The sequence below is a fragment of the Rissa tridactyla genome, chromosome 15 (genome assembly GCF_028500815.1).
Source record: "Rissa tridactyla isolate bRisTri1 chromosome 15, bRisTri1.patW.cur.20221130, whole genome shotgun sequence".
Classification (NCBI taxonomy): domain Eukaryota; kingdom Metazoa; phylum Chordata; class Aves; order Charadriiformes; family Laridae; genus Rissa; species Rissa tridactyla.
The window spans coordinates 7,269,459-7,282,018 of record NC_071480.1 but is presented as its reverse complement, the minus strand read 5'-3'; the positions used below and the strand labels follow the sequence as shown (position 1 = coordinate 7,282,018).

Below are 12,560 nucleotides of genomic sequence, written 5' to 3'. Positions count from 1 at the left end.
CTATTTTTTCCTCCCAGTTTTAACATATGCGCAAGAGCCGTCCAGCCTGGGTTAACCGGAAGCCAAAACAACTGAAATCTCAGACACATCCGCCAATCATCTGTTCTAGCTCTCACATTACTGACTTCTCTTAGACTCAGAGCTAGCTGCGGGGTTGTGGGTTAGTTTTATTTTTTTTTTTTAAACATCAGTGTCAACACTCAATTTACAAGACAGATGGGTTATTCCCCAGCTGCCAGGCCCACAAGCCTCTTGGCCCTTTGCTGGTTCCTTCCTTCCTGTGCATCAATAATAAAAGTTTGTTGGACAAGCCAGGTCTCAGTAACAGAGTGAACACGGTGAATTCAGAGGGGTTTAGTTCACAAGTAACTGTCTGACACGCACAAGGAACAGAATTCAGATCCTTCTGCTGGGTTTGCAGAACTACAAAGTAAGTTAACCAGATATTTCTTTCAATATCTCTGGTTAAATCTCTCCAGAGGTACAACTTTGGATTATGTCTTCCTTGAAAAAATACGTTCCTAATATAGTTGCAAATAACAATGAGAAAGCGAAGCTGTTCAATTTTGGGCTGCTTTTTTGTCTTTGATAACAACCACTAGCCTGCAGGTTTCTTCACTTTCACAGGGCTTTTTTTTTTTTTTTTTTTTTTTTTTAAGGTAAGAACCCTCATTCCCTGCATCTCAGTGAAGTTATGCTCTCCTACTGAGAAAAGGTCTGGAATATGCGATCCATCTTTAATGCCATTTTTCCAGGGCAGCTGTGCAGTTTAAAGCCCAGCGTGCTTCAGGTCTGGTGCAATGATCTGCTGAGATTGAAAAAAAAACTGTCACCTTTCAGACAACAGCTTTTCCAGAGAGTGACCAATGAATCTCAACGTTTTCAGAGAAAGACGTATTCTTACTCTACATATAAAGTTAACACAAGCAGATAAACTTCTTAGTGCAAATGAGAAGCCCAGCCTGATCCTAGTTCTCTTAAAACAGATCAGGATCATGAAACCCAAGAGGAACAGCCCTCAACAGAAAGTACCTGGCTCCATTGGAGAGCTTGAGGATGACCTGATTCTTCAAATCATAGACCTTGCCCAGCCAGCAGTCATAGGCTATGTAGTCACCATACATGAAAGGCTATGAAGAAAACAGGAAACAAAACCATATAAATATTAACCCTTGTACTCTGAGACATCAAAGAGGTTCTCACACAATGCAGACTAGATAGCAATCTCAAAGGGATTTAGGACAGCAACTGCAGAAATTCCTGTAAACAGGAATTAAGGCACATTGAAGAGTTTGCTTGACAGTCAGCACATTGCCTGGATTCTCCAGTTAAACAGCTCAGGTTTTCTCTGGGGTGGTTTCCCTTGGATCTTAAAACTTAATTCAAGTGTCCTGTTCTGTTCAAGAGGTGCTCTGCCAAGTAGCAGCATACTCGCATTCAGTTAATATTAACAATTAATTTTTATCACTGAGATTAATTTTCCACCACGAAGAAGCTGGTATCCCACCACCTTTCCACAGGCCGTTTCTTGAGAAAGTTTGTGACACACTTGGCTCTTCACTCTGTAATAATCTTTTCCTCAGAGAAAAAAGAATGATGAAATCCTACCCTGCCCAGTCTCTGGAAATCACCCACCCACTCAAGAGGGAGAACCAGGTATGCTTCAGACTGTTCCAGCTCAACAGAAAGATGCTCAGCTCAACTCATTTTAATAGCCTGTTTAAGCAGTACCGATATTGCAGCTCTAAAGCTCCGTGCCACTGCCACAGGGCTGTCCCAATCAGGTTGTCACACCAGCCCATCTCAATGCAGAAATTCTCACACAATTTAATGTCAACCTGGCCCCTCCAAGTCAATTTGGTCTCAGCAATGTGATCAGAAACACAGAACAGATGGGGAGATGAGGCGATACTGCATCATCTCATTCCAGGGAGGATGCTTGCAGTAAGTTTAAAATAAACCGCAGATGCATCTCGTACAATGTGGATGCTTCCCTTGCATGTGTTACTTGAAACACAGCAGCATCCCCTCAAACCACCGAGCCCTGGCTCCCACGTGTATTTTGTCTGTGTTCTTACCCAGATATGTTGCAGGTCTTTGCTGTTGACAGGGTAGAGGATGCAGTTGGTTCCTACCAGCTTCACAGCGCACTCTATGTTGACATCAATTACAGTTCCACACTGGCTGTCCTGAAAATGCAAAAGAGGAAAAAGGGTTTATCACCTGGGAAAGGCCCTACATACACACACACGTGCTCTGTGTACAGATCAAAAGTGCAGAGACAAGTAAACTTTCAGGACTAAACCCCCTCTTACCCTCCAGGTCCTCGTTCTGAAGGGGCATTTCACATGACCCTAAGACAACTCAGACGGCGAGATCACTATTAAAGACCTGCAATCTTTTCTTCCCAGTTAAAGTTTTAATGGCTGCTAAAGCAGCAGCCCAGACACTCCTGCATCTGGTCAGATAAGACCACACTACATCAGGTGATTAGTATTTACTGGCTTTAAAATCTGGGTGGCTCCTTGGTCTATTCAACTGAGCAGATCTCTGCAACTCCACAGGACCATCCTGCAGGTACTGCCCTGAGTCAGCAGAAAGGGGTAGATCATCAACCACAGAACAAAAGAAAAATTCTTTAAAGCTATCTGTGACTTCTCATGTAAAGCTTGATTTTGCAGGACATTATAGATGTTCTTCATTTGCTGCCATACTAAAAAAAAAAAATCTGGCACCTTTAGTCAGATTTCAAGGTTTCAAGCCAGATAATTTGCAGTTGGTCCAATTACGAGATGGTTGTCATTACCTCCCTCACTTTTTAAGCAAAGTTTTATTCTTTTTTGTCCCCAAGAAAATAACGCATGCTGTCAAGAGCCTTCTGGGGATAGTTTGGCAGGGAGCACACAATATGCACGTTGCTCACACATATGGTGGAGGCCTGCAAGGAAGGGCTGCTAACCCAAACACTGTCAAACATGGCAGCTGCCCTGGCCTCCTGACAGCTGGGACAATCGATACTCTTATTTATTAAAGACCACAAGTCCATTATAAAAGTTGACTGAGGGCCAGCATGACAAATGCCCTGGTATCAGCAACTTCTGAAGCTGTCCTTATCTCAAACATCAAGGTCTCTGCTCCAACAGGACTTGAGCGTAACACTCGAAGGGCATATACCCTGTGAGAAGTGGATTTGTTTGCTCAGTCCACTTATAAACATGCTGTTCTTTTGACCACATTAAATATTTATTCAAGGCTTTCACTCAGAGCCCTGGGCAGGGAGTTCAGGAGTTCAGTGGTGCTCAACTCATCCAGTCTCATCTTGGGGACTGGTAGCAGAGCAAAGACACCCTACAGACACCCACAGTCCAGGATAATTCCTGGGCAGACTGCTCAGCCCATTTGGCAGAGCTTGCCTTCCACCTGCGTCCTGCAAATAGTCTTCCTCACATCACACAAACCCTGTGCTCCTCAGCCCCCAAGGAGGTGGCGATGAGGAGAGTGGGTCCTGCCACTCCAGCATGGCCAGGAGGACTGGGAGAGCCAGGCTGGCAGAGCCCAAGGCAATAGGGGCTCACTCCCTCCAGCGGCTCCACATCACTCCCATTTCTTTCTAGAAAGGCTGGGAAGCAACAGGAGCCTTTCCCAGCTACAGCTCCATCACGACAGACAGCAGCTAAGCCCAGCGTAGCTCACAGCCTGCACGGGCTGCCAAGAAAGAGCCCAGCAGAGCTGTACCATAACTCACCTGAAAAGGGTTTGCCAGAACTATGCCGGATCACCGGATTCACAACAGCTGCTGCCAGCACAATTCAAGCTGTCAGATGAGCAAGGCTTGCTCAGAAATGGCACCTGCTCAACAAACCCACAGCTTCTGCAGGCTACAGCACAGCCACCTACCTTGCTTTTCCTCCAGATTAAGCTAAATTAAGTATGCCCAGTCCATCCTCTGCCCATGCTTTGCAGTTCAGGCCCTGTGTTTTAGATTGCTTAGTCAACAGAACAAAAAAAAAAACCTCAAGAAGCAAATTCCTTGCCCTACACTGAGCATTTCAGAATTAATTGTTCTTTTATCAATAGCCAACATGACAGCAGCTCTGAGACATGATACAATCCAACACCTGCGGCTTCTGTGGATCATCTTGTCTCTGGGCCTAAACCCCCTCTTTTATTGATGGTGAAAGAATAACAGGTAACAAACCCAGGACTGCAACAACTGACATAACACCAACACCCTCTTGCCCATTCTCCAGGTGACAGTTTCCCCATGGAGAAGGTGCCTTCACCACCCTACAAGCTTGTCTCCCATCCAGCACAGTAGGGTGCCATGGGCAAGAGCACCAGGTTTGATTCTCCTTCCAACTGCAGAATGCGTGAGTGAGCACAGAGTGCTATTATATTTAAGAAAGCAAAGATCAACATTGTGAGCAGCCCCAGAAGCTACAGGGTTGTTGAGTCACAGCTCTCCTCCCTCACCTGCCACAGAACCTTGTTTATTATGAGTTTATTTATCTCGCTGTCACACGAAACATTAGCTGGCAACAGGGGAGGCAGATTTGCAGGCTGAGGGGTTCTGCTGAATCACTCCATGGGATTTGCTCAGTAATGCAGTCCCGCAGCGAGAAGCCGCCAACTTGCCTCTTCGTCTTCCAGGGCAGGTCGACAGCCGGAGCACGGCTCCGCACCAGCCTGCTCGAATACAGCCGTCCCGGCCTGTTCATTAGATGTCCCCATTAAAGGAGGAGCCAAATGAAATGAGCTGACATTTCACAGTTCTGTTACAAAAAAATCAATTTCCATCAACCCCAACAGCAGAACTGGAAACGGGAGGTGACTGATCTTCATTGGAAGAGTTACTGGGTTCAAACCCCACTCACACCAGAATTAAGCACACTCCCTAGACTTTCTTCCTGCTGCTTCTGGCACCCTGACAGCATGTGCCACACTAGAGATACTGAATGTTTAAGCAGTAAATGGATGGAGAAGTGGCTCTTTTCCTTCCCCAGAGACAAAGCTTTAAGGCGGACCAGCAAACTCCCACCTGAGGGAACGGCAGCTCAGCAAGCATCGGCTTCACTTCCATATCTTCTGCCTCCCATCCCTCTACTCTTTCCCTCAATGCTCTCTTTTCTAATAAGGGGATCTTTACAGCACCCCCCTCTTACTCCTTTATTTAAAAGGGACAACATAGCCCAGTGCCCTTTGAAGCAACAAAATCCAGGTGCCGGAGATTACAGACCTACTTCTAATCTTTCCCCCAAATGAGCATATCACCTGGGAAAATGAACTCTGCCACTCTCACCACTTCTCATCCAGCTGGAATAGACTTACAGGCCCAACTGCATTCAGAGAAAATGATCTCATTTTATGCATTACCCCCTGAAGCAGTCTTTCCCCACACTCGGTGCTTGATGAGAAGCACATGAATTTGAGTCAGCTCTCTTCTCTTGAGGAACAGAGGATTTCGAGTCCTTCCCGCTCAAGGTTAAAAGTGAGCCCTAAGAGAGTGTGGTGAATACAGAATAAGTTCCACATTGTGCATTTGCCAGGCCAACTGGTGCAGGGCAACCATCCCACATCCTGAATTTGGCAGGCTGACACTTGCAGATTTTCTATTCTAAATGCTCTTGCAATTTTTGGAATATATCTGATTAGCAAGCGAAGGTGTGCTTTGGGATAGAAGCGGTTTATTCTTCCATTTACCATTGACATTCAAAACATACTTGAGGGTAAGGTGAAGTATATAAGTCATCTTCAGATTTGCTATGCTTTTGAATAGAGGGAAGAAATTGAGTTATACCCTCACCAAAAAATCAATTCAAAAAAAAGAAGTTACCAGCCACTAGTACAAATGGTCAAGCGAAAGCCAGTGTTTAAACATGCAAACAGATAATAAACAAGGAAGCAAACCAACTGCTGGGTAATATATCTACTGATACACGTGCAGCAAGCCAGAGAAGCCAATTTCTGCTCAGAAGAGTATGGAAATTGCAAACAAAAGCAGCACATCCATGCTTGCCAAGAGGAGAACACCTTGCTGTCCTGAAAACTAAAAATGACTTTAAGAAGCACTGGAGAACAAACAGTTGAGAGGCAGGACTCAAAGCATCCCTCTGAACAAGGAGGATACACTAGAGTCCAGCTGTGCCAGGTACAATGGCGTGAACAGCTGATAATTCAATTTGCTAGCTGTTCTTTGTTTTGGATTGAAAGACTTTTGTAGAACTGCAGTTTTAGTAAGATATGTTGACTCCAGATTTCCAATCCAAACAACAAGTACATTTCTTATGGAAATATTTTGTTTCAGCATTTTTCAAATCACCCTTCAAGTTTTTCCTCCCTTTTTTCCTCTTTGGAACATTCTGTGAAAAAAGGGGTGGGTTTACTTTGCCTTCCCCCCCCCCCCGCAATTGGAAAAAAGCTTTATTTAAAAAAAAAAAAAAAAACAAAACCGAAACACCAAGGTCAGAGATGAGCCCTCCCCATCCCTGCACCAGGCTGCACACCATGTGGTGCAACTGCAGCAGTTAATGGCCAGCTGCCGGCTTCACCACAACCTTGGTAGCCACATTGCTGGAAGCAAGTCAAGAGAAGATACAGGCGTGCACATGGCAGGCCATATGGCTCGGGGTTATAGGTGAGGTGTAAGCTACAGCAAGAAATTGCCAGCCTAGCTATGCTCCTGAAGAGACCACATCTCATCTGATCATTGATACTGAATAACATTCCCGGTATTTCCTACAAAAAAACCCCAAATCCACACATCTCTGATAAGCAACAAATGCTGTATAATTAGAATAGAATGATGAGGACTTAAAATAGCATCCGGGAAGAGTAAAGGTAATGATTATTGGCTGCTGATTAAAAACCAGCTTGCTTTCTGCCGACCTAGCTGTGTCGGATGCTTCAGCAGTGCTGGGATTTGCTGTATTTCTGTGAGAAATTGGATAAGATGGGTCTCACTGCAGATTGAGAGGTCTCCCTGAAAATACTTCCTCCAAATTCTCTATCACAGCACACCAAAAAGCACACAGCAGCAGTGTGATCTGTTTCCACTCCAGCCTCCCTGTTAGGTTCAGGTCCATGCTCCCCACATCTCAGAATGGATTGATTTAAAACTTAAAGGATGACAGGACAGACGAGCCTCTTGTCTCAGTACCTGACATTATCAGGCTCGCTTGCTCAGGAGACCTTTGCAGATATGCAACAGTGGAGAGGCAGCCTTATCAGCATTTCATTTTCAAAGGATGCAGCGAGGTCTATCAAACACACTAAAAATAGAACACCCTCAAAGCATTACCGTTCAGTTCCATTCAGGCAATCTGGCAAGTCTTATAAATCCATGCAGCAGTATCACAATCAAAAAAGGACAAAGAAAAAAGCACTTACGCTGGAGCTCATATGTCTGACCACATCTCGAGGGACCACAGAACGATCTTCGAGCTTCAGCTAAGGGGGGAGAGAGAGAGAGACACTGAATTTAGTGACCCCAGATGATACTTAGTCAGAAATAACACGACAAATACAAATGCACAGTATCCCAATCCTCTGGACTGAGACAGTTTTCAGCAGAGCATGCTGAGGCACTTCCATACACAGAGTTAACCCCCTTGTCACGTTCGCAAAATCCAGTTGACAGATCCAAAATGGAGCAACCGGCCGATCCGTCCACGACAGACACATCAAAAAAGGGTGCAGACATTCTGACTCGTTCATCACTTCAAGTCTCCCTCTCCTCTTCCTCTGCCTGCATCACGCATCACCTCCTCCCCACAGCCCGTCTATGTACCAGAGAAGACAGAAGGCACAGGAAGAAGCACCACAGTTCTGTGTCTCATCCTGCATGCCTGTCACTCAAGATACGCCCAGATATCTGTGGAAATCCTGGTTGGCCTGGACCATTTTAAGCAAGGTACTGTACACTGAGAAGTCTTAGCTGGCAGGGGAGTTGGTATTAAATTCACTGCAGCAAGCACCTGCCTTGGAAAAAAAGGAAAAGAAATGGCTGTCACTGCACTTATCAGCCCCCAGGTCCATGCAGGCAACACAAAACATCGTTAAGAGCATGGATAAAGTCAAAACACTGCTCGTACTCCAGCTCCTGCTAAAGAACTTGCTGGCAAAGAGCTAGGGCTGGCAACAACACATGCGGCTGGACCATCATTGCATATTCTACATTAGTTCACGCAGAGTTGTGGGGCACCAGGAGTCATTAGTGGTAAGAGGAGTATCACTTGACGAATCTCCAGTGACTACTGGTCAGTTAACCAAGTGATGTCCTTCCAAAAGTGGTCCTTCATCAAGCTGTTTCAGTGATCTCAAGACTACTTGCAGGCTATTTCAGTTAGTGTTATCAACAAGCTCAAAACTACAAAGTGCAGTTGAGATGCTACAGGAGGGCTAATGTCCTAAGCACACTAACAGGGAGGCCACAAGACTGAACTCTAATTTCAGGCTTGCTCAGCCTCACAGGAACTCAGTTCAGGTTCCCTTCTGCTGAACAGGGAGAAGCCTCATATGCATTTCAGCGGTCGAGAACACATTTGCACTGGTACATCATTCTGAGCCCTGCAAATACACCAATGACATGTGAACGCAGTATCAGGGACAGCATTTTTTCACATCTCACTTTCAGAATCCATGACTCCAACAACGCTGCATTCGGTGCTTTTCCTTGTTGATCCCCAGCCCAAAAACCCACTGTGCTTTGTCAGCATTTCATCCTAATCCATACCCTGGCTTACAGCCTGCTTTACTAAATTAGACATAAATCTATAGTCCAAGGACAGGATCCGGAATCAAACCAAAGTACCTGAGTATTTATTGCCTTCTTGATGGCGTGTTTCAGTAAGAGAGGAAGAGCACCAGCCAGCTAGGCTTTTACACCCAACTTCTGGAGTCAGAACTCCACCAGAATAGGAAACCTGAAGCCTCCCACAGCCCATTTCCAGATTGTGGAAGTGTTTTCATTGCCTCCCACATCCCACCAGGGTACGTAGATAGACATCAATTTTTATACAGCTTTCTAAAATTATTTGTTAAAATAAGTACTGTATAGATAGCCCCTTAACATCCAGGCAGCAACATTCACATTCCAGTAAGCACTCACACGCGAGCAGCTGTTTGGGTATTTCAACTGGAGTTCTCTTGCTGCAGAGCTCCAAATATACAACGATACTTTCATTTCAACATGCATTAGGGCAATTTATTCTCCAACACATGGTGCTTAAATTGATGCATTATGTTTCAACATATCATTGAGCCATACCTCTCTGGTCTGTATTAAACAGTATCTGAAGAACTCAGACTTACAAGATGATCCAATGCTACCTGGCAGCAGCAGTATTTGTGTGTTAGTCAACTCTGGCAAATCATAAAAAGTTGTAAATGAGCAGCTTTCCCATTTTGGGATCCTTCCTGAAGGATATAATCACACAAATTCTTCCCAAAGCAAGGCATAAAACTTTCTCCGCAGGGGGACTACATTTAACCTATTATGACATCTCTTGATTTTTAAAGGCAGCCCAACTATTTTCAGCTTCGTGTGCCAGACACACCTGCCTCAGTTGCTAGGATAAGCAAGCTAAGTAGTAGGCAGAATGCCAGCATCAACAATAAATACGTAGCAGGTCTGTCATCACACAAAAGACTGTCAAAACCCAGAAGAAACCCGACCAGAGGAATCCAGAATGGCTGTTGAGAACACATGACAGCTCATTCCTCCGACGTGATCGTCAGCTGAAGGCCAACCCCCTCACTCAGCAGCGAGGGAACTCAATACCGGAGAAGCACTTTTAAAATAGGTACTTACAGCTCAGTTGTTATATTTAGCTCTATGAAAGTCAGTATTAACATGACTAGTTTTATATTCCAGTGATGCGTCTTCATAATAGCCCCAAGAATGAGAAATACCAGTTTCCCGGAGATGCTCTCAGCCAGTCCTGCACTCCTGTATGCCAAGCTGGGCTCAACGCCCTCCAAACACCTCAAACGCAAGGCGTGCTTTGAGTTGCCTTTTTAAAAAATAAATTCACATTTATGTATATTAAGTAAGGCAAACCAAAGACACTCATCACTGCACGCACATTTAACCCAGGCAAAAAGGGATGACCAACACCCACCCACCAGCAGTCAGTTACGTTGGTTACTGCACCGACTGCAAAAAGAAGAGATAGAATAGCTCTGGCACCCAATTTATTTCCTCTGCTATTTAGATGCTCTCAGTGCTCAGCACTGAATCAATGCCTGAGCTCCACATCAGATCTACTAGTCAAAAGGCACCAGCTGCAACTCGGAGAACATCTGATACTTCACCAGGTCTGATGATGCTCTCATACCAACACAGCAGGAGGGATACAGAATTCTGATTTTTTGCATAGAGAACAAGCACCAACAGGAGCATGTTCCCCTTCTCAGCTGAGTCCCCTCACCTCCCACAAAACAAGGTAGCCATCACAGCTCTCACCTGAAACTGGGCAGATAAGGAGAGATGGAAAGATATTCCTGTCTAGCTGCTGAGCTTTAACTCATTTGCTTCAAACCATTTGCCTAAGTTCTTATCACAAACTTGTCATCTGAAGTAAAATCTTTGTATGCTTTTTTAACTGCAAAGGTTGGGAGCTGTGTCTGTGACAGTAAATTGGATTCTCGCTTTAGCAAATGCTCCAGAAGCTAAGCATAAGCATCCTTGGGCAGGGTGGGTTAAACTCACACTGTAACTTCGCTGGGTTTAACCGTTAAACCCCATAAAATGAATGGAAGACGCAAGGCAAGTTTTCCTCTCCAACAGCTACCTTCTGACAAGAGATCAAAACCAGAGCAATGAGTTTTGATGATCTGGACCAGCCACTAGTGCCAAGTATTGTGGCAGGTAAATAAGTAGCAACCACTTCTGAAGTTTAGTGACAAATAACAGAGGAGTTGCTGAGATTAATATAGGGATAACTAGCCCCGGTTGGTGTGTATCCAAACAAAACCAGTACTGCAAGTACTCAGTAGGGACATAAATCCCTGGTCACTATCTACATATTTAAAAGCAGAGCTTAAATTCACTAATTACCTGCTTGGGTTTGCTTGTAACATTATTGGTACGCAACAGTGGACAAAACCACAGTCTCCAGCTGCCAGTGTCATCCCCCCAGTGTTTTATCCAACAAAGGGGAAAAGACAATACATACACACTTACTTCTAGAGCTCCTTGTCCTTTCCTATTCCCGTACTGTCTCTCTTCTGTGTGGGGCAGGAGTCCTGATATTTTACTTTAGGAGAAATAAAAGAAGGTAATTCTGCCTGCAAATAGCAGCATTCTGTTTCGCCACTTTACTCCAAGTTGGTAATGTTGACCCAGGAGACAATTACGAAGTGTCCCCTGCACCGAACAACCCAAAAACAGAAGCTGGGGGACAAGCTTAAACACAGAAGGGAACCATAGTTTTAAAGGCAGAACGCATTTACTTGCGGTCATTGGTTTTTCAGCCTCAAAGACGACAGGATGCACCTTTTGCACAGGCTCCTTACCAGCTTCCAGAGAAGCTGACTGCTCAGTGGACCTTGCAGGTTCAGCCCACGCCTGGACACCAGGAAGGACAGGAGACCTTGCCACTCTGACTCATCATTGCCCAAGGCTGAACTTCAGATCATAGTTCCTTCATTTATCAACACCCAGTGACACGTGGACTTGGGAGCACACCTTTCAGCTGGATCAGCCATGGTTTTACAACGGCATTTCTGCTCAGCTACCCAGCAACACAGAGTGCACCCTGGCTATGGAAATGACGCCTGATCCCGCATAAAGCTTGCCAATGACAACTTAAACTGCTAAAGTTCACACTCAGTCAGTGCTGTCCCAACTGCAATGTCTGACCAATAAAGAATAAGATTTGCTCAAGGGTGCCAGTATGATCCCACAGCCTCTACCTCCAACGCAATCACTGTGGTGGTGAGAACATCAGTTTCTATCCCAGACACATTCCAGATTTTATCTTCCCAAACAAGAGCTCTGGGAATAAGCACATAAGGAAGGATGGAGGAGAAAAAGCATCAGGCACACACCCACCCTCCCTTGGTAGCTGCTTATAAAAATGGGAATACAAGGCACTGAAAAAAAAAAAATGAGGAAAGCATAATGCCGGAGACGAAGCTCTACGCATTTACCTGAACCGCTATATGATGGTTGAGATGTTTATCCAACTACAAGTGGATAAGATAGTTCAGAAATGAACTACCTATTATGGAAGTTGCTTCTGCCATTTAAGCAAGGACTTGGCTAGCAGTGGTCACCACCACGAGGGCTTTGACCTGCACAGACCTGCTACCACTATTCATTCTGGGCTATTTCTCCACATCTCTGCATATTCCTTATGCTTCTTGTGTAACTGGTCTCATTTAAACCACTGTTCCCAGGCTCTCCTCCTACATTTGCAAACAAAAAGTAAAAGAAAAAAATTACTTGCAATTTTATAAAGCCTGTCTTGTAATAGGGATGGTGAGCTCTCTCAGCAGCACTAAGAAAGAGTGAGGGAAAAATAATGAATAATGCCTTTTGGATCTATTACCACGCTGTG

At 44.9% G+C, this 12,560-nt stretch overlaps 1 protein-coding gene across 1 annotated transcript in view; it reads right to left on the bottom strand.

Annotated features, from left to right (window-relative positions):
• Window positions 1-12,560, bottom strand: part of UBE2O (ubiquitin conjugating enzyme E2 O) — a 66,863-nt gene that overhangs the window by 23,815 nt on the left and 30,488 nt on the right. The window contains exons 2-4 of the mRNA XM_054221412.1: window positions 7,387-7,446; window positions 2,079-2,189; window positions 1,033-1,130 (exon numbers count right to left, since the gene is read on the bottom strand). Coding sequence (XP_054077387.1) covers window positions 1,033-1,130; window positions 2,079-2,189; window positions 7,387-7,446 — 269 coding nt within the window. The remainder of the gene's footprint in view (window positions 1-1,032; window positions 1,131-2,078; window positions 2,190-7,386; window positions 7,447-12,560) is intronic.